The sequence below is a fragment of the Phalangium opilio genome, unplaced genomic scaffold (assembly GCF_054372755.1).
Source record: "Phalangium opilio isolate 3A_F unplaced genomic scaffold, DU_Popi_V2 ptg000003l_1, whole genome shotgun sequence".
Lineage (NCBI taxonomy): Eukaryota > Metazoa > Arthropoda > Arachnida > Opiliones > Phalangiidae > Phalangium > Phalangium opilio.
In genome coordinates, this window is record NW_028324145.1 from 10,942,124 (window position 1) to 10,964,914 (window position 22,791).

General features: G+C 38.7%; 1 protein-coding gene across 12 annotated transcripts in view; it reads left to right on the forward strand.

Annotated features, from left to right (window-relative positions):
• The window catches only part of LOC149717793 (uncharacterized), a 97,791-nt gene that overhangs the window by 71,685 nt on the left and 3,315 nt on the right, over window positions 1–22,791 (forward strand). For 2 of the 12 annotated variants that reach the window (XM_089840727.1, XM_089840729.1), the window contains exons 5-20: window positions 1,529–1,544; window positions 1,799–1,855; window positions 3,802–5,582; window positions 11,812–11,947; window positions 13,971–14,011; window positions 14,105–14,132; window positions 14,895–14,957; window positions 15,063–15,121; window positions 15,737–15,941; window positions 17,576–17,680; window positions 18,924–19,223; window positions 19,567–19,626; window positions 20,466–20,624; window positions 21,514–21,576; window positions 22,354–22,434; window positions 22,540–22,751. In XM_089840727.1, coding sequence (XP_089696853.1) covers window positions 1,529–1,544; window positions 1,799–1,855; window positions 3,802–5,582; window positions 11,812–11,947; window positions 13,971–14,011; window positions 14,105–14,132; window positions 14,895–14,957; window positions 15,063–15,121; window positions 15,737–15,941; window positions 17,576–17,680; window positions 18,924–19,223; window positions 19,567–19,626; window positions 20,466–20,624; window positions 21,514–21,576; window positions 22,354–22,434; window positions 22,540–22,751 — 3,366 coding nt within the window. Of the gene's footprint in view, window positions 1–1,528; window positions 1,545–1,798; window positions 1,856–3,801; window positions 5,583–11,811; window positions 11,948–13,967; window positions 14,133–14,894; window positions 14,958–15,062; window positions 15,122–15,736; window positions 15,942–17,575; window positions 17,681–18,923; window positions 19,224–19,566; window positions 19,627–20,465; window positions 20,625–21,513; window positions 21,577–22,353; window positions 22,435–22,539; window positions 22,752–22,791 lie in introns of all 12 variants that reach the window. The other 10 variants (XM_089840717.1, XM_089840719.1, XM_089840722.1 and 7 more) reach the window with 9 other exon arrangements.

Below are 22,791 nucleotides of genomic sequence, written 5' to 3' on the forward strand. Positions count from 1 at the left end.
AATTTCAAGTTCTTAAAAGTTAGATAGTTAGTGGAAAACTATAAGAAGGAATTAACTTATACTATAACGTTAACTTTCGTATATATTCGAAACAAAACCATACATAAAATAGTCGCCTATTTGTTTAGTAGCTCCATAAAATTCTCTCCTCTCTCCGTTTTCAGTTGTTTCTATATGGTCTTAGCTTAATTATAATTATACTATAAACCTAATTTTTGCGTGATCCATATCGTTACCTTCTTGGACTTCGTTTGTTCAAAATCGCGTGAAACTACTAATCTCCATAAGCTAAAGCAAGAATAGTCGGTGTCTCTATTGACCTGAAAGACAAAACAATAACAATAAAAGCTGCACAGGTGTTTCTCCACTTGTACCGCTAGATAGATAGTCATTATACTTTTCAATCAGTTAATGTTTCGCAGAATTTTACATCTATTTTCGTAGAATACGCGTTAAGTGTATGGGAGAAAGAACGAGCTAGTAAAGGCAGACTTCTTAATTAAGGCCGGGTGAAAAGTTGATTCATTTGTTTTGACTCGACAATGGAACGCTAACGCCGCCGAGTGCTTAACTTAACGGGCGGTCCGATCTATAATGGCCAAGAGTTAGGCTAAACCATTAGAAAACCACCAAGCGCTACAAAGCCGCAAAATATACGCTTAACATAGAAAAAAAGAGATCCTTAATGTTACCTTGTTGCTATACAGTTCATAAATTGATCTTTAAATAAAGGATAGGCATAGTAGCGTTTGACTTATATCGGATTTTGATAGTTTTAAAGATACATGAAGCTAATAGGTTAATTTTATTGTTTGAAAGAGATAGCGTAGTTTTTACGAACTAGTTCGATTCGCGACACATGACTAAACTAAAAGTTTGGTTTTGGGGGCGTCGAAAAATCGTGGGAAATTTCGCTTGCCTCGAGTGCTTGAAGTCATTAGAGTTTGAAGTTAGTTTTACCACGCTTTGCGCAGCCTTTCTATACCTTTTAATGTTTAAATATACTTTAATAATAAATAATTTAAAATAAATGCTTGACTCCTCGGGTCACCGTCGTATACTTTGGTGGGAAACAAATTTTCCACCGCGATTTTCGTGTTTTACTCGGATCGTGATCTTTTTCATATATTTACACTTTCCCTACGATTATTTTTTCAAGGGAGGGTGAATTTCAGTTGTTTGTAAGTTGTCGTAAGATTTTGGACATTTTATCAAAGATGATTGACAATCTTACCTTGACTTACTTATAGAGTTAATTCATCTTGTACTATTTTGCTATCATTCGGGTCTATTCTCTCTCTCTACTCCTAAAACTGTTTACATTTTTGATAAATTTAACCATAATTCCATTCGTACCATTACGAATAATGGCGTAAAATGAATTCAGATTCATTTTATGATCCTATACTATGTACCCTCATCAGTTTAATGTTTCCAAAGTGATTGTGACGTCAAATCCCTAACGCTTGTAAACATTACATCCCTCTTATTCTGAATTTCCTTTTATTTTAATGCATTACTTACGAAGGATCTCCGAATGATAGGTACGTTTTCTGACCATTCTCTTTTTTGATTTTTCCCGCCTTTTCGCTATAATCTGTGGGACTCTCTTTCATTTTTTCGCTACATTAACTTAGCGATTCGTGAGCTACTTTACGCGGTCACGTGATACGATTGCTCCTTCGTTTCCACCCTAAACCCTTCCCCTACTATCACCCCTTTTTCCGCTTAATGATTTTGGAATTAATCAGCCTCTCGTTTTTCGTTTCGCGTGTTCTTCCTCTATTCCAACTTTCAGGAGAGAAGCCGGAGGTCATGTTGCTCCAGAGAAAAAACAACGCGGTATTGGTGGCAAGTGAGTACTTTTAATATTTGTCCCTTCATACGTACTAGAGGAAGGACTTCACCAACATAATGGCTATGTACTTTTTTTTAGCATTCTTTCCAATAGACAAGAATGAGCGGGAACTAAAAAAAAAATTACGCGCCTTTTTTCCACTCCACTAAGTATAATTTCGGGATTTCCTCTCCCTCGCTCTCCCCCCTCTCTCTCTCTCGCTCTTAGATAGAGCTAATCATCCATTGTTAGGCCTTTGGGCTAAATCACCTTCTGTGGATATTAGCAAAGCTTTTTTTATAGTTTTTAATGACCGTGTAGTTTTGATGCGATGAAGAGGTTTTAAAAAGGAAAAAAAAAATAAGAAATTTTTATGAGTCGAGCATTATGGTTTAGCCAAGCTAAAACTACAGCGAAAAGATGTTAAATTGTAAACTCTGCCCTGTTAACTGTTGTCAACCATCGAGAAGTAAAGTCAATGTTCATTATATAAAATCTTCGTAAAGGTGGGGATACCCCCTACATACCTTTAACACTCTACATTTTTCTACGACCGACTTGGGATACACGAAAAGGTCAACTGGTGGTAATAAATAGACGGGAGGTCGGCTTTTCGGCCAAGACCCGAATCGTCTCAAGATAGTACTGTGGTATACGTGTATATACGTACATCGTCAACTGAAGGAGATAACCTGAAGTTATCAATATGTATGGGGACACGGAATTCGTTAAATGGTGCATGCAGCATCGGGAAAATATAGTTTTTAGAATTATGCTCAGTCAGTCTTGGGTAACTTCCGGTTTAATACACTTCCGCCACCATACGGAAGAGAGTCAAAGATGGAAAGAGAGAAAAGTGAGAGTTCTTTACGGGCAGCAGCCACGACTGGCATTATTTATGAAGAGTCGTCGGAGCTAGCTGACTCTCTCGTGGTCCATAAAAGTTGACTCTTCTTCCAGCGTACGTGGCACTCCCTCGTCTGTCAGACCGCACGCGCCCAACCTATATACTCACGGAAGGATGGAATGGAACCAACCGTTGAAATATAGATCCATATAAGACACTCTCTATATAGCTTTCTTCTCAGTGCAGTTGTATATATATTCTTCGTTCGCTCAGCTATACGGTGAATCGGATGAAAGGCAAATCCTTAGCTCTCTAATTATCTAATCCCCCTTTATCTCGATTCAGTTTTAGAAAGTGGAGGGACTATATCCAATATTGGTGTTTCTTTTCGTATTTGTAAGCTAAGCTATTTTAAAATCTCGTCTTCCGCCTTTGGTTTTTATCCTGAAAAAGTTTCATCTTAGACCTTTTTGGATAAAAAAGGCATGGGTGTGTTTTTAGTTGACACATTTAACTTGTTCAAGAGTACATTAAAACATGGCACGCGTTCTTGGTAATAAGTTCAACAGTAGTATACCAAGTCGCTAAGAGTTAAAAACACAATTTATTTTTTGTATTCCCATACCTCTTTTTTTTTCTATTTTCTTTGACGAGGTGTTGCCATTGGCTAACTTTCTATCTTTTTCACGCGCTGTGATTTTTCTTTATAAAACCATGTTCCTAGCGTGTAAAACTTAATCGAGACTTATTTACTCGGATTTTGTCATCGTTTTCCTTAAGGGGATGAATTCCTTTTTAGCTTTTCTTTCTTTCGATATGGGAATTACTTTAATTAATGAATTTTCTTGGGAGAACTCGAAACTATCTTTTACTCTGGTTCTTTTCCACTATTCCTCGTGATGTATAAAGATATTCTACGATCGCCTGGAGTGTCGTCCGAATTTAGAAATTTAGTTTTATTACACTATTCTAGAGTCTCTAGTTATTTTATTTTAGGGTTTTCCGGCTCTTGGAACTTTCGAGTTGCCTCGATCTTAACTCGAGACTTTTCTTAAATTATTTAAGGATGTAATATTAATATTAAATAGTATTTATATCATTTTTCTCCTTGTTTTAGCGGTTCCGGATCGAGTTCTACGACGAAGAGGCGACGACTCTCTAGCGCATCTCCCAACAAACGCAAATTTTCTTCGGAAACGAGACAACATTCGCAACAGACGTCTTGTAAGTCTGGTCGACAAAGTGGCTCTAACACTCCTCCCAGGGCGACAACCGCGGAACGGGAGAGTAGGTCCTCGCCGGTACCCTCAGGGACGAGTAGTCCTCAGGGTAGTCGATTGTCCGAACGCTTAGAGAGTATGGACACTTCTAACAGTGGTCAAACGGCCGAAATTAGTCACGATAGTGGAGGCGAAAGCGCGTCCGTTTCAAACTGGTCCGAGAAATCGGGCGAATTTTCTCAACAGCTCAGGGTTGATTGCAGCGCGGGATCCGGTGGTGAATCTCGCGGCGAATCGGTCTCTACTAGGTTTAGTAGCGGAGAACCTTATCGGGAACGCGTCACGCCAACTACGGCGGCGTCGGTTGTTAGGGTACGAGACGAACATCGCGAACGGACGTCCGAGGAACTTGACGAAGACACGAGACGAATCCAAGAAGCCGAAGCGGCTTTGTTAAGCTTATCGGGCGTGTGTTACGAACCCGTGACTAATACATACACGGAAAATTGCGAAATCAACCCGCCTTTCGAGAACTTATTCGAAAAGAAAAACAATACGGGAACCCCTAGCTCGCAGGGTGGCGAATCCGTCACCAATTCGTGGAAGGAGATTGTAACTCTCAGCGCCAGCTCGTCGGGATCTTCGACTTGCGGAAGCAGTACTGATAGGTCACCCTTAAGATCCCCTATTTTATCACCCGTGGGTGCCGGTTATTACCGGGACGATCGTAAAGAGGACCAAGAAGCGAGTCCTTGCTCGTCGGTCTCGAAATACTCTGATAGATCCCCCTACCCCAAGTGCAAAACGGAACCAATGTCCTGCGGCGAGGAAGAAGACTCGATGATGGGCGCGAGCTCTTCCGGGGCGTACGGAGCGGGACCCTCTCGCGTTTGCGGAGGACCCTCTCCCCGCGATTCGTTCGGCGGACCCACGATTAGCGGGGCCTTGCCCGCAATGAATCCGCAACAGGCCCACCAGCAACAACAGCAGTCTCAAGGACTTCATCAGGGACCTCAAATAACGCTGCCCCATCAACAACATCACGCGCAACAGCAACTGACTGTTCCCGCGGTCGTGGTGAAACGCGAACCCTACGACGTGGACAACTTACTGAAAATCGAAGAAGAGTGCGGGGCCATCATGACGGAACATTACGCGCCCCTCAGAAAGAACGAGAACCATTCGGTGTACAGCGACTGTATGCATGTGAAAAGCGAAATGATGCGCGACTCGTGCATGGTGCAACAGTCTTGTCAAAGGCTAGTCCCATCTACGTACCCGCCTCCCCAGCACCATCATCAGGGGGTCGACAAGAACAATACTTGCGACTTGACGGACCCGTTGTGTACGGGTCCACCCATTCAGAGAGTGAACTCTCCGCAATCTTGTTGTTCGGGAGGAAGTCCCCAGCAATACACGGTACTGGAGAGCAAACGCGTCGGCTACCATCACCCGGACCACCTCTTGCCTATACCTGACGACGACCATCCTTTGGTCATCGACGAAACGAGGAACAAATCGCGCGGGGACGAAGATGACGGTGACGACAGCGACGGAAGCGAGGCCTCAATGGGACCTTGTTCGCAGACCAATATCTATTCTCCCTGCATGCTCAGGCCGCACGAAGAAAAGGTTTCTTCGGAATGCGACAACAGATCACCCGTCTCTCCCATGAGGGGTAAGTAATGCCTAAATATTTTTTACTTCATTTACAATTGAATATTCACGCCACACAGACTCTCAAAGAGAAATTTTAGTTTCGCCGAATCTATTTCAAATTCGAAACTAAAGCTATTCTTTAAAATTAGCGTTACAAAACGGGTGGGAAATTTAGAGGTTCTATTCATCTTAGTATAAGCCTATACCTACTATACGGGACATCAGTTAACTTAGCCGAGAGACGCGGGACTAACTAGGAAAAAGATCCCGTAAAGTAAATGATCTTGGTCGGGAACATCCTTACACGTCTTCGAGTTATAAAGTGTCCGCGCTCCTCTATACCGGTATTAGTCTTTCTAACCCTCCCTTCCCGAGCACCCCGTCACTGTTGTCCTCATTGATAAGAGTCCAGGATGCTTCGCCCGTCCATGTCCCGTGTCCCGTTAGACTCTCTAAGTCTCTTTTCCGGACGGGGGGTCCCTCAGGTGACTCTCGCAAATCAAGATCGATGCCGCTCGATGAAGACAGGTAATCTTTCGCGGCGACCATCCGGACTACCATCCTACCCACTCCCAGGCTCCTATTCCCGATAGTCCCGAATTAAAGAAAACCTTCGTTTTACTTTTTCTTCTTATTTTTTATTTCGACCCCTATAGCTCTCCCTCGTATTCTCTTTTTCAGTTTTATCCCTATAATATTCAAACCTTTAAACTTCTGCTTTCGAGACGGACGTAGAGTTGAAGATGTAGTCACTGTAATTCTACAGTCAAATACTAAGATTCTAAGTCCAACAATTTTTTTTTCAAACATCTTGACCTCAGTAGCTTTACATTATTATTGTTTTTACTTTTAACCTACTTGAAGTGTGCGCACCTTTCGTATTAAAACTTTGGGCATGATTTAACCTATCCTGGACTGCGATGTTAAAGATAACCAATCCTTCTATCTTTACCATCTTGTTATATATTTTTTTTTAAAAAAAAAGTACAAGCTCAGCTCTATACGCCTTTATTAGAGGAAAGTAAGGAATTTTCGATGTTATACCGCTACTTAGGTCTCCCTAGAGCTTTCCCTTAAAGGGAGGTTTCGGATGTTTTCTTTTTTTTTCTCGTCCACAATATCCCCACGTTTCCCATCTTCTCTCAGTCGGCTTTTAAGTCTGTTGGCGTTCCAACAGGATTATAAACATAAATCTGGATTTTGGTTTCCCCACTCGTTTGTTTTTTTGGTTCGCTCGCCTGTATACTCCAATACAAAGTCCTCCGCCTTTCCTTTATCAACATGACGTATGGTACGCTCCGCTTCCACGCCCAACCACCTAAATCGAACTACTTTGTACTTTGGGTATTAAAATTTTAACCAGAGATTGCACCGCGTGTAAAGGCTGAGTTAGACTTTAAAATATAGCGACCCAGTATTTTACGCGATATAAATTGAAGTTGAGATTTAGTTTGGAGGCTTTTTTTTAAAAAAAAAAGTTTTGTCCCTTGACAAGACGCCTGTTGTTTTTTGGGTCCCAGATTTGTCACTAAATTTGTTAGCTAATATATTTCCTGATTAACGTCGTTGAAATAGAAAGGCCACATTTTTCTTTCACCAACTGCATGCCATCAAGTATACTTTCAACTTTGGAATGAACTAAAAGAGATTTAATTAGCCATCAAAATGTAACTTTTTCCGTTTAAACTTTAATATCTTCCGAGATTGAAATACATACATACATTGTTCATTATGATTAATATTCAGGTTTCCACCAGCATAAAATAATTATGTCTTTTAAGGGACCAAATCCTTAACCCTAAAATAGGAAATATTTTTAGGACCTATATATATATTATTTTGGAGATTCCTTAGTTCATTGAGGAAAGATGAGAGTCATACGTCCGTCTCGGTTGGACGCGTTTTCTCCCAACTTCTACGCAATAGAACCTGGGAATCGTTTTGATCTCGACGTGGTTCGTGGCTCGTAAGATACGAGATTTCAACTCGTATAAGTTGCAACGTTCAATAGCCACCATACTTCTGGAGCTCTAAGAGTATACCATCTTATGGAAACTCACTCTGAAACCAACTCGAAACGTAAAGAGGATAGTTTGGTTGGGCGGGAATGGAGGACCAACCTCGGAATATGGTCGGTCATATTCGCGGTAATGCGTTTTGAATCGTCTTTTCGAGTACTAGATTTTGCCTAGGTTCAACACATCATACCGGTAATATTCGCGGCTTGCTAAATCGCTTCACGGAAATACCTCAGACTCGTTTTTCTTTTCACGACTCTTCCGCGAGAGTCAGTTCGTTATATCATAAGTTTATAAGATATGTTCCTTAAGTATAACACTACCTATACTTTGTATAATGCTAGATACTTACTCTAGAGCTAGTTCCAGAACGACAAGCGAGAATTGAATACATTCGGTTTCTTATTTAGTCTGTTCTAAGCCTTAGACAGCGCCTCACCAGGCGTCGCTTTACCTCGAATCTATGACCTACCTCATTCACTTCATGACAAGCTCCAGTTTGTAACCAGTGACAAACTTATAACGGAACATATCTTATGAACTTATGGTTATACTGTATGCTTCGAATCAAGGGTCCCTTTTTTTCTGGGTTGAATTTTCCAAAGAGCGAAAAGGTTTACGCAAGTCGGGACAGCGCGTCTCTCTGCGTGAGATGACCGAGCTGGCCCATGGAATAATATTTCACAGTTAAATTTTACTATAATTAAAGGCATTTTCCTGTTAGTGCAATTTAGCCACCTTCCATCTCTTGACTAAACTCTTCACGGTTAGAAGTTTCCAAAAATATTTTGACCATTTTTCTCTCAGGCGTATACTTCTTCCGGTATGATTTCTCTTCCGCGAGAGACGCTCTTCTGTCAGACGAAAAACACCGTCCCACGCGAACCTTTTTGGGTATAACCACAACAAATACTGGTATGGTATAGCCAACAGATGTTGGTACCTGACCACCTAGCCATTAAGCCGCGAGGTTAAAACCGTCTATCCTGGAAAGGAAAAGAAAAAACACGTCAACCTACCACTAGGCCAGAGATAGGGAGCGTATCGTTATAATACTCGCTAACCCCATCCTTTGGTATACCCCGAAAAAAAGAGTATACCTTTTTTATTTTGGTTCTTTCTTAAGACAGACCGTTTCATATGGAAATGCAACACTGCTAATAATACCAACTACTTATACAAATTTAGTTTCCTCTTTCATGGAAATAGTAGTAAGGCAAAGTGCGTAGTTAGAGTGGGATGGACTTTAAGGTCATCCAGTTTTACTGTGAATTTTTTCAACGTTAGATTACACCAGAGTTTAAGCCTTTTCCCAGTAAAGGGATCTCCGTACGAATAAGGCTTTCCCCGCTTTAACTCGCGGTGCAATTTTGGGTTAGAAAAGTGTAGAGAAATGTTCAGAAAAGGGCTGAAATTGGATAGGAAAAGAAGAGGATATAGAGAAAGAGGAAATAGAACGTATACACGGAACTGGCGTGTACGGGTCGATATAGCGCTCCAGTTGAAGTGTCACCCAGAGACCGATAAGGGGCGACCAGCTGTTGGTCCTGATAGCTTCGTGGCACCTCCAATCCTTTAGATGCCCCAGACATACAATACACAACACTAGAGAATTCCTCTCCTTTTTCTTTTTTGCATCATTCTTTTCTCTTTCTTTTTCCATCTTCCTCCGCATCCTTACTAACAAGAGGATATCAGTTCTCCCAGGAATATTTCAACTTAATCTTAAGGTTTTAGGCTTATGTTTTTAGAATATAGAATTCTAAATCAAATCAGCAAGTATTTAAATGATTAAATAAATTTATGTCTGTAGTGCGGCGCGCTTATTTCTAGACCTCTTAATTTTGGCGGGAAAAAACTCCACGTGATTCTCAATTTTCATTTTCAAATTAGGCTTAGCAATTCCTTGGTATTTTCACGTGGCGACAGAAACCTAGTTAAGCTCGCGTGAGTCTAGAGGTAAGACCTATTATATAAATTTGGCGCGAGAAAACTCCACGTGATTTTCAATTTTCATTTTCAAATTAGGCTTAGCTCATATAAGTTCTTACACGGAATTTAAACTTAACAAAATTCAAGCGCGAAACCTTTAGGTTACATTTCAATACTCACGGAGAAGTTGAAGAAAAATTCAGGTTACAAATGTTCTCTCCCTCTTTTGAACTTACTCCTCTGATTCTTTCATTTTTTTAGAGATATATTTTTCTCTTTTCCATACTCTCTCTCTCTCTCTCTCTCTCTCTCTCTCTCTCTCTCCTTTTTTCTTTATTTTTAGTCTTATTCAACGGGCTGCATTTTTTTATTTTGTTGCCTGTTGTCGATTTGGTTATTCTAACCAAACCTCTATTCGTCCCTCGCGATTGGTGAAGCAATGAAGTGTTGCTAGAAAAATACGGTATTTACTGAGAAAAACACGTTAAAGCCAAGACCACCTCTCAACGTGACATAATGAAGTTCAATAAAATGCACTGAGATGGTGCAAATTGTTGACTGTGAACTATCACGTATAATGAAGGATTTGTTTTAAACGCAACAATTGAAAACCTTAAACTTCATTAATACTTGTCAGGAGAACATAATCGGTGACCAAAATTTCCCTACCATCATCCCTTAGGCCTTGGCGAAGAGTCAGCCTTAATATCAGGTTAAAATGCAACGTGTACGAAGGTATTGTCCATGTTATCTCTTGGACTGATAGGTTAGAAATTATTCCGAGCCCAGTTTCGTACGTGCTGACACCTACTTCGTGTCCTTATTTTCTAAAAAACGTCCACTCCCTTTTCATCTCGCCTAAAGCGAGCTTGGAGCTCAAGGATCATGGTTAAATTGGAGAAAACCTCGTCTCCATCCTGGACCTGGTTGATGGTGGTTTGTAAAAAAAGGATGGGGCTTAAAAGAGGCTACGGAGGCTGCGGAGCGGTATAGAGTGATTCTTCAAGCGCCCACGCGCGCGCGCAAGAAAAAAAATTAAAAACAATTAGATTTTAAGTTAATCGAATTGTAAATCTTTTAAAAGGAATATAAATTAGTTTAAAGGGGTGGTTGTTGGGTTGGGACGTGGGTTAGTTTCTTTTCTTCAGTACCATAAAAACACTTCATCTTATCTCTCTCTCTCTCCCTCTTTCTCTCCCTATCTGTTTTTATCGCTCTAAAAAATCTACCTCTTTTTTCCTCTACAACGAAACGGTGTAGCCACACTTTAAGTGGTTTTAATAACTACCTTGTTATCAAGAGTGTTTAGGGTTGAAAGTAGGTTTTTTTATAATAGATTGGAATCTTTCTTCCTTGTTTTTTGTGGGGGGTTTTCTTGTTTATATTGGTGTTTTTTTTATTTTAATTCTTATAAGAAAAGACAGCTGCGGTTAAAGTTTATTATAAATTCTTTATTTACTGATTTATTTATAATTTCTACTTATTTTTATTAAGATTTAATAGATTTTTATATTAGTTTTATAAATATCCAGGGAAAATCAATTTTATTCCGAAATTGAGTTTGTTATTGATAGTTTAATTATGACGTCACACTTGAATGTCTAAACCTTAATTTCAACTTGATTTCCCAATTTAGTTTTAATCAATCTAAGAAGCTTATGACGTACGTACGTCATGTCTGTGCACGTCATCAGTATATTCAGTAGAGCAACATTTCTATGTTATATTAATTTTAATCCAAGATATTTTAGTCAAGGCTTAACTTGTCTCTTTCCCTTGAGATTGGCGTTGTCAAAAACTGTATAATTAACTAGTAATTCGAGGGACCAATCACTCAGAGTAGTTGGCGCTGAAATTATTTGACGTAACCCGTTATAGGCGTATTCTTATCAATATATATTTAAGATGAAAACATAAGTTCGTAAGATATGTTCCATAAGTTTGTCACTGGTTGCTGAGAGCTAGTCAAAGGCTTAGTACAGACTAAATCGTAAAATCAAGTCTGCAAAATTAACCGAGTGTAGTCGTTCTCGAACTAGCTCGAGCTGTAAGTCTCTATCATAACGATGTATAAGTAGTGTCATACTTATGGAATATATCTTCTAAACTTATGATTAAATTGGACCTAAATTTGAGTATACCTATACACCGTTAACCCTAATTAATTTTAATTAATTGGTTGGGATATAATTTCAGGAGAAGAACCCATGACATAACATAACTTATAAGCTTATGATTAAAATAGGCCTAAATTTAAGTAGACCAATCACTAATTAATTGGAGGTGATATAATTTCAGGAGAAGAATCCATGATGAGTCCCTGCAGTTACCGACCATCCGAAGAAGAATTTTTGAACTCTCCCGACAGTAAATGTCCGACACCCGGATGTAACGGAACTGGTCATTCCACGGGACTGTATTCTCACCACAGGAGGTATATCGAGCGTCTTTTACACGTTTAAACGCGTTAGGCTTAAGAAATACGCAAAAAAAAACAGTGCGAATTGATGATAAAAGGGCGAGCTACCCACCAGGCTGAAACGTTTTGCAGGGATTTTCAAAGAACGCCTGCAGAAATGTTTTTTAAGCGATACTCCAGTATTCAAGGAAAGAACGTTTCCAGGGGTAGGGTTGAAGAGGCGCTTGTTGTCTCGGGCTAGACCGCGACTTTAAAGGGTATGCGCAGCTTTATTTAAAAAACCTTTCATTCATTTAACAAAAGATAGAATTTCTTTCAAAGAATCCAAAAATATCAAACTTTTAACTCTCCGATTTGTAGTTATTTTGTAAGATAAGTTTGAATATATAAAGTTCCTACCCCCATTTTTCAAATTAGGCCGCCATTTTACCAAAGTAAAGACAAGTATATGACGTCAGATACTTGTCTTTCACTAGACGGTTTTTGTATCGGGAATCGGGGAAACGAAATCTTCAGTTGGGCGTCCCGGACACAGTTCCCGCCAGTCTGGGAAATAGCACACTTCCTCTGGTCCAAAACCAGTTTATTAATTGCTAGGACTAGTTTTTTAATTCAAAAAGTGGGGCTTACTGGTCCTCAGGACCAGTTTATTAATTGCAAATCTATAAGAGAACAAAGCCTGGGATCAGCCCGGAGACCAGTTTATTATTTCGGACCCTAGGGGGGTCACTGGTCCCAAGGACTAGTTTAAAAATTATCCTTATTTCCCAGACTGGTTCTCTGCAATCACGGAGCAATTCGGTTTTGATTTTTAAGAAGCGGATAGTTTAGCTGAAATTTTGGTAATTAAATTTATTAACCTGTTGTGTCTTCAAACTCGAGTAGTGAGTCGGATAATCTGGTCAATTTGTTGTCGGATTTTTCGATTAATTTAAGCGGTTAGTCCGAGTCTGAAGGGGACGGTGCAGTTGTTAGGTAAAATAAGTAGCAGACGTCACGTAACTTCAACCATGAATCGAAGAGTCCAAACGCTTCGCGCCTAGAGAGTCCGGACTACCGTTTTTGCATAGAGCCTAGATTAAGGCTCCATGGTTTTTCCCGCGCTTATTCAGTTGACGTCAAAAAACAAGCTGGTGAGGCAAGGGTATAGGTATGTAAAAATTCAGTTTTGACGATTTTTAAATTCATTTTAAGTATAGAATTAATTGTTCAATTATTTTAAAAAGTTGATATTTATAAATTAGAGACTCGAAAGTGCAACTTTAAACCTTTTAAGATATAAAATATGATATGAAATTAAAGCTGCCTATACCCTTTAAACAAACAACGCCCGTGGGCGTTTTAAATTTGATTTACAGAACTTACTCGGTTGGCGAATAAATTTTTTTTATTACATAATGGTAAAAAAAGTATTCAACCTTCCATATGTATGTGTATATTTTTTAAATAAGAAGAAAAGGTCGCTTAAGGGCAAAGTTTTTATCCGGGTATTAAATTATTTTTTTTTATTAGAATAAAAAATAGAGCTTACATTGACTTTATTTATTAATTTTTAATGTGAATTTTTAATATTTTACGAGCAATTATAAGTTAGTAAGCGTAGTGATACATAAAAGTATTTATAAAGTTTTTAATTAAAAAGTATATAGAAGTACGGTCGGTTGTCAATATGGAATTGAAATAATTAGTCTAGATTTGGTTTAAAACTTTTTCGATTGAATAAGGAAGGTCTACAGGAAAATAACTAACCTAACATAACATGCCTCTTAACTTATCTATTGGTTAATGATGAGTTAAAATATTTTAGTTTGGTTACTTCGAGAGTGTGTTTACGATAATTAGTTCTTATCGTGTAATTAAACTTATTTAATTTTTTTTTAACTTGATGCGGATAATCTGATGGGTGAACTTTCTTCTTGTCCCTTTTTTTTCTCTCTCTCTCTCTCTCGCTCTTTGTCTGGTTTTCTTTTGTCTGGCGGCATTTCCGTGGTTCTGTCGTGGTTCATTCTACGCTCGTATCATTCGCCCCCGGAAGCAGCCTCTCCGGGTGTCCGAGGAAAGACCGAATAACGCCGGACAGTAAGTACTCTTGCGACGGTTTCCCATCGACGTTCTCCTTTGGCCAACTCTCGAACAATGGCTTCACTAACCCAGACTCTTTTGACTTTCCAGTCCTGGCCATGCACGAGACAATACTTAAGTAAGTATAATCATTACCTCAACTTATGTTTTTCATTTTATTTTATTTTTATTTTAATTTTGTAGCTAGATCCTAAGTTGAACCGTAAGTTCATTTCATAAGATATGTTCCATAAGTTTTTTCACTGGTTACAAAATGGAGCTTGTCATGAAGTAATTGAAGTAGGTCATAGGTTCGAGGTAAAGCGACGCCTGGTGCTGAGGTGCTGCATGCCAAGGCTTAGTACAGACTAAATAGAACCTAGATGGAAGTCCTGCTAAACCGAGTGTAGTACTTCAATTCTCTCTTGTCCTTCTCGAACTAGCTCGAGCTGTAAATCTCTAGCCTTACGAAGTATAAGTAGTGCCCTACTTATGGTACATATCTTATGAAATTATGGTTGGACTATGTAGATTTTTGCGCCATTAATTGCCACGTTTCAAAAGCAGACGACGTCCCAAATAATAGGCCTTTCCAAATAATAAAAAAACTATTTCAATGATGCGTCTCAAGAGGGCTATAAAGTCAATTATTGACTCATTTAAACTTAAATTCAAGTTCAGTTAATCTAAATTATTTTAGATTAACTGAAAACTTAAACTTAGTAACTATTGTTTTATTTTTATTGATTTTTTTTTATCTTATAATATAGAAACTTTGAACTTTTTTTTATCAAAAGTTAAGTTTTGCGGACATTTATTTGTTTGGAACTCCAATTCTTAGAAATACCACAAAACATATGAATTATTAATTATTTTTCGCCTTGTTTTTGGGGATTATTAGGTGTCCAACGCCCGGTTGTAACGGTAGAGGGCACGTTAATAGCAATAGGAATTCGCATAGAAGGTATATCAATATATAAAATAAATCATAAATTTTAATATTTAAACCCTCTAAATATTTTATTAAATCTAACTACACGCGTTTAATTTCTGTTCTGTTTTCACGCAGTTTATCCGGTTGTCCAATAGCGGCCATGGAAAAAATGTCTAACAAAGGAAAAACGCAGGGTAAGTTTTAGTATTGTTTTAAAACTCCTCCCCCTTTTTTTAAAATATAATAAAAAATAAAAAATAAAAATTATCAAAAAGTTTTATATTATATGTTTATGCCCAAGAATCATAATACCCGATAATACTGGTATTTAAAAAAGTTAAAAAATATATCCATTACGTTATAGTTTTCTAGATAATTTGCGTATAAATGTCCGTAGTCTCGATAAATACACAAATGAACAACCTCTTTTTTAGTTTTTTAACCTAAAAACGGCTTAAACGATCAAATGGACCCAAAGTCGCATTTAAATGGCTTTATGAATATATATTTTAGCCAAATGTAAATTAAGTCAGGACGAACTATGAATACAAAATATTAAAAGTTCATAACTTGAAGTTACAAAAAAAAACAAAAGAAAACGTGTCTGTCTTCACTTGAACTACAATTGGGGTGTTGTCACCACGCGAGAAACCACTTCCGGTTTGGGATAATAGCATTTTTATTTAAATTTTTTTAATCTATACCAAAGATTGTGGCTCGTTCGTGTTTACTTCAAGTTAGGGTCTTCTAATAATAAGTATGTTATTAAATTGATATATTTTTTATTTCTGGTTATTGTATTTTCTTAGGTTGCGATCGCGGTATTAGGCCTAATTGTTCGCAATACAGTCCCGGATCCAGCTACTCCGTGTCTCCCAGACCGAACATTCCCAAAGAATTGGAGAAATATGGAGGGAAAAACGATTACCCTTACTACAACAGACCCATCGCTCCCAAACCAAACATGAACGTCGACGACCAACAAGACCGGAAACCCATACTTATACCTTACAAGTACGTATTATAAACTCCCAAGTTTGCAAATTTACATTTACATATTCCGCATACTCTTATTTTTTATATCAAGCTCTGTTGCGTTTTTTTTTATTTTATTACTTTTATTTCTTTCTTCAAATTCTGTGTTTTCATTGGCCAAACCCACTTGTTCCAAAATATTTACTGAAAAGTAAATATATTTACGTAAATATTGTGAACCATAACGGTTAAACGTGTTTTTAATTAATATTAATATTATTACCTATAATTAAAAATATGGTTATGGTAAATATTTCAATTTAAAAGAAAAATAAACCAGCCCTTTTCCCAACCGCTCAAAGACTATAGAGCAGTTTCCCAACAACTACACTTATCACTTGCGTAGTTTAAAATCTGCCTAAGACTCCATAACCGTTCAATATATATATATAGTTTACAAAACTGACTAGGGCTGATTAAGCTAGTCCTCATCTATTTTAATTTGATAGCTCATTATCAAAATTTCATTACAAATATTTCAAAGCTTATAGTCTTTAATTAAAAGTAAAGAATATTTAATTACGTTACGTCAGCCTTTTGTAAAATACCGAGAAATTTTGTCCACCACCGTAAATAACGGCAAAGAACAAAAGAATTCATGGAACCCCTTCGTGTAAATAATAATCATACGCGATATTTTCTACTATTTCTTTTCTTCCTTTCCCATTTGACGTATAATATTTTTGATAATAAACGGAGTGTACCGAAGCGACGCCTATAATATATCGTGCTAAACGGAAATAAAAGCGGAAGAAGAGGGTAAAACGATTTATACCTACACTATACAGTCCCTTTTGCCATACATACATAGACACATACATATTTGAATATAATCCTAAATAGTGAAAATCCTTTTTTCCCACGCGACTCCTTATATCTTTTTGAGTTAAGTCCTTTGTCATCTACAGCTTCACTTCTGTACAGGGTGTTTTTAAAATATCTGTCAGAAATTAAGGGAATTAAGGGCAGTGTTCTTTGGACTAAATTGGAGTCGAAATGTAACTCCTATGACATTTTTGTCCCAAATGGACACAGTTTACAAGTGTTTGACTTCTGAGCCTTCACATTTTAACTTCAAGTTGTGATTAGAAAGTTGAGATTACGAATGACCCCTTAAATTTAATTAAGAAATTCTAATTTAAATTAAGGGGTCATCCATAAAACACTCCAATCATAGCTTAAAAACGGTATCCCTTAGTCCAAAATATTCTCGCCTCGAATTTAATCCAAGGATCACTGCCCTTAATTTCTGATAGATCTTTCAGAAACACCCTGTATATATTTTCAGCCAGGGTCAGGTCCACCTTCTTAACTAGAATATGGTAATAACCCTTAAGGAAAGGGAGGAGGAACTGGGACCGGCTAGACCCCTAAATGTTTCTATGTACGGATATAGAGAAAGAGACTTGGGGGTTGGGGGTTGGGGGTGAGGGGTGGTACACTTATATAGAGGTGTGGGAATTAGGCTTAGCAAAGAGAAGAAGAGAGAGAGAGAGAGAATGAGAGAGAGCTGAGAGAAAAATTTCCTTGAAGGAAAAATGGGTGGTGCATGGCGGAGGGAAGGAAAAAGGAAAGGCTATTACTATGATGGTTTTTCTTTTTCTCCCGTCTAGGCCACCTTACCCTAGCTACGAACATTCGGCTATCAATTTATCAACCAAAGGGTCCGAATGCGTCATGGACCTGTCCAGCAGATCGATGGACCGTCAGATGAGCATGTACGTCTTGAATTTATAAAAGTTAAACCCCCGCCCTCCCCCCTTAGCCACATACACACTTTACCCTTCAATATAACATCCCTCCGGTATACTGGACAACCCAGAACCGAGTAACAAGTGTATATACTTCCTTCTATGTATGGACCATTTCGATCTGAAAGCTCGTAACTCGTTCAGGTTATAACTTCCTACAGGTTTATACTTTAAATAGTTAAGTTTGGGTGGAGGGAGTGCTATAGCTCGAAATGGTCGGTCTTCCGTTCTTGAGGTTTATTATCAAGTAGTTTGATTGAAAGCCGGCCTTAGTCCTTTCCCTTTTTAGTCTTTAGAGAGTTTAATAAAATCCTATCGTAGACAAGGCTTAAGGTCTTGGACAGTGGTATCATCGTATTGGTTGAAAAGCCACTGCTGCGCCCTCAAAACGAAAAGGTTCTGTCATTTTTAATCAAAATTGCTACCCTTAAATATTTGATGGTCAATTTTTCCAATTGGTTGATACGTCTATAAGACACGAGGGTTAATTAAAAGACCGAAGCGATTCCCTACTCGACTTTACTCTCTCTCTCTCTCTCTCTCTCTCTCTCTCTCTCTCTCTCTCTCTCTCTCTCTCTCTCTCTCTCTCTCTCTCTCTCTCTCTCTCTCTCTCTCTTCGACCACCACATTTTTTATCTCTTGACACGGAACAATGCTTTTTAATTCTTGGTCCACCCTCTCTCTTCTTTTACTTTGGTTTACTGGGTGGACGCCTTTATTGGGCAAAAAAATAAACGAAAAAGGAAATTGCCTATACTCCATACTTCAAAGGTGATTTCTCTAAAGAGCTGTTGAATAAAAACTACTTGTCTTATTTGCAATATGAATTTAGTTAAGGACTCTATGCCGTGTTACCCTTCCTTTACGGTTGACCGCTATAATTAGGGCGTATTTTATTTTTAAATTGAACTGTATACGTAATCAGTCAAATCTAATTAGGTGGTGACGGTAAATATACGTGGGGTGATGTTTTCAGTTGGGATTTCGAATGTCCCGCTCTACATATTTCTTATAATGAGATAATTACTTCATTCAATTCCATTTTCTATAGATTTTATTATCATTAAATCAATTCAAACATAACCCTTGTATCCTTTGTTTTTACTGGCTTTTGTTTCCCTTGCGTTTTGTTTAATTGAATCACGTGTTGTGTCTCGTGGTATGTATTTATTGTAATTAATTAACCATAAACGTTTCTTTCTCTGTCTAGGTGTTCGCAAGGTATGCTTCAACGGCCGACTGTTTTGGTGTCACCCAAGCCCCTGTATGGTCCTGACGCTGAGCAAACGGAACCGGTGGATTTCTCGACGGGTCATACTCCGGCCAGAACGGGAACGCCTGGGACGGGTTTCTTAACGCCGGGAGCCTGCTCTCCTTGCGGATCTATGCCACCGGTCAATAGCTCTTCACTCTCGCCACCCGTACCTTGTTCGCCACCGAGACCCTCACCTGTTTACGCTCCTCAACTCTCACTGCCACCTCCACCGGACTACTCCAGTGACAAAGATAGGTAGGATTGTTTGAATGATCATTTTGAAGATTAGGAAGTTCAATAATTTGAACCTCGAAAGCGAGTTTGATCAGCCTATAGTAACACCAGTACAAACTAGGCTCCCTGGAAAATATCCAATATCCGGTGCATGATAACCCATGATTATTTTAGATACATGGATCTCAAGGGTCAACTAGGCTTAGATTAGATTAGATTTATATTTAACCGTTCAGTCACTTTCATCTCACGGTTTTTTTGTTCTTCTCTCTCTCTCTCTCTCTCTCTCTCTCTCTCTCTCTCTCTCTCTCTTTGCCCTGGAACCTTTCTCTTTCCTCATCTCCCGCGAATTGGTTGGACACAGTATGTCGTCGTGTCCTCATTCGGAGAGATCTCAAGTTCAAGCTCAACATCAAGAACTGAAGTAAGAGACCCTTTTTTTACTTGTTTTAAACAACCCTTTTCATACACAAGTATAGTGGTTTTTTGGCGTCCGATGCTTTTCTAAATAGGGATCTAAGGTTTTTCCTGAAGCGTAGCTGACTATAAAAGCTTAAAAGCGAGAAGACCTACTTCTCCCACTACCACCACCCGCGACGCTAGCGTAATCTCTGGTGGTGTAAAACCCCCCATCCTCATCCTGAACCTCCCATTCTCTCTTTCGTAGTATCCTCAAAGTTCATCCCACAATCATAATGCTCTACCGAATTAAAATAGACCTAGCTAGAAATTTCTTGGAACTCGGCGCGTTTTAGACTCACAGGCTTTTGCACACTAGGGTTGGTATGTCGGTTTACTCTGAAAATGCAACGTTAAGAAGGAAATATTCCCTATTTTGGATGGCGTTTTAAATTCCTTGATTCGTAGTCGCGTTCGTGGCAAACTACGGATGAAATGATACCACACGCAGTATGTTCGCTTTGGTATGGCGTGGTTGCAAGAGAAAATGAGATAGGTCGCGCCGGTGCCTGGCTAAAATTTTCTTTGATAAGGGGGTACGTGCGGGAAAACGGGGAGGGGGAGTGTAGGGGTGAGCGGCCCTCCGTGGCCCAGTCGATAAGGGAGCCTGCGAGAGAGGAAGGAAATTTGGGATGAACACTCGCTTCTACTCCCTTGGAAATGAGGATGAAAAGAGGATGGGTGGAAAGGATGGAAGAGGATGGAGTAGAGAGAAAAGAGGGAGAGGGAGAGGGGGATAGAGGATTGTATAAGCTTTGTGTGCTTGGCAGGCTGGTGCATCGTGTTCATTTATCTTCGTCACAGGTGCCCAACCCCGGGATGCGATGGCTCGGGCCACGTGACCGGCAACTACTCCTCCCATCGGAGTTTGTCCGGCTGTCCGCGCGCCAACAAGCCCAAGAAAGTGGTGACCAGAGACGAGAAGAGCGACTCGGAACCCCTTCGGTATGCTGCCCATTGGAGGTTATTCCTTTCTACTATTTTAGAGAATTTTACCCCCCGTTTCTTTTTTTTTCTTTTCGTTTCTCTAATATATTTTTTTTATTTTGTTTGGTTTATTATTTAAGTTTTCATAAAATTTGTGTTTAATTTGACCCATTTTTTGAGCGAGGATTAAGCTTAAGGATTTTGGGGGTTATCGTTTTAGATAATTTGAAAAGTGATGGGCAAAATTGAACTAGTGTGTGGCCCCAATTCCCGATGTGCGTTACATGAACTATTAATTTTAAAATTACTAGGCCTAACTTATAAATGGCGTAGGATAAAGTTAAAATAAGCTTCAAACAACTGAATACGTTAGTTATTAATTAGAAAATTAGGCCTAATTGATAAAAAAAAACAATTAAGTAAACGAGACATTTTTGGAATGATGATGAGACTGATGGTTGTTCTCAAGATGAAGTTTGTTGTATTTTTTTTTTATTATTGCATGGTGAATAATTATGGATTATGAGAGCGTGTTTATTCAAAAACCGTTAGTACTCGCAACGGTTTTTAACTCGCAACTGGGGGATGCGTTTAACTTGTTCAACGGCGTAGATTTATCAGGCGTAATTTTATTTTTATGTCGAAATCGGGAATCGTTATTATCCTCCATCCCTTTTGATATAATTTTTATTTTACTTTGGTTCAGTTCCATTCTATCTTTATTTTCCGATAAGAAGTTTGTAGTCCAAAAAGCTATAGTTCAAGTATTACGCGGCGGCGGCAGCGAAACAAATCGCGAATGAAAAAGAAAACATAGATTTAAGAGATAAAATCCGGAACAAAGTGACTCTCTCTGCCTAAAATAAAAAATAAAAGGGAAGAAGATTTGTGGTTATTTTAACTGTCTATCCCACTTTTTTGCAAGCTGCCCGATCCCCGGCTGCGATGGCTCGGGACATGTCACAGGGAAATTTCAGTCTCACCGCAGGTAGTAGTACTAACTGTCTTTGTATAGCGTGTAATGGATACGACCAATATATCCACCGAATGCCACGTTTAATTTATCAACAAAATTTTAAGTAGTTCCGCACCGAAATCCGCACTATATTTATTTCGAAGCATGATTAGTTGACGATGTTTTGACCCTCCTCCTCCTATTATTAAGTTAATGGACAATTTCACGCACGCTTTAATGAATGACTGGACGATTATTTTAAGCATGATTTTGATGAAACGTTTTTACCCATTTTTATTTATTTATTGATTTATTTTTTACATTTTAGTTTGTTTTTACCGAGTTTTTTGGTTTTCTAGGTTAAGCACTAAGTCGTCATTAACAAGACGTTAAAGTTCAATTAATAATTCATGTAATTTTGAAGAGTTATAAGCGGGAAGTGAAGTGACCGCTAATTGCATGATTTTCTACAAAATCGCACCGTATTGATTAATTAATCCACTCTCGTTAATTATAATTTTTCGTTATTTATATTTATATTAATTTCTTTGTTTCGTAAAGCAAACGTTTTTCTCTCACTTTTTATTCAGTTTAACCCATAAAATGTTGAAATGAAAGTAAAATGGAAATTCAAAATGTATGAAGAGAAGAACAACAAAAAGATTAATAATTTCCGTTACTGTCTTCTTATTTTTGATGTTCCATTTTATTTAACTAGAATTTTAACAAGACCCACGTGATAGTTGAGAATTTTTTCTTATTTTTCTATAACGCAACCATTTTCTTTTGGCTACTTTCTTTCTCGTATAGTGCCTCGGGATGTCCTCTGACCAATAGGAGCAAGTTAAGGCACGAGAATGACGGCAGATCTATCAAATCGGAAGGCGTCAGGTGAGTTTTTGAGAGACAACCTATAGAAGCGTGTCTCTTTGACAGTGTTTCGTTGTACGTCCGTCAATACGTAAGACCAACAACGTTACCTTACTTAACTTTTAGTTGCCCAACACCGGGTTGCGACGGAAGCGGTCACGCCAACGGGAGTTTCTTGACTCATCGTAGCCTTTCGGGTTGTCCTCGAGCCAGTCAAGCGGTCAAGAAGGCGAAAATGTCGAGCGGAGAAATGACTCCGGTTCACCAACCGCCACCACCTCCGCCTCCTCCTCAACAACAGCACCATTCTTCGGCGCAACCCATGAAGACTGGACAGAGTAAGTTTACGCGGGTTAAATATTTGACGCTTGGCGTATA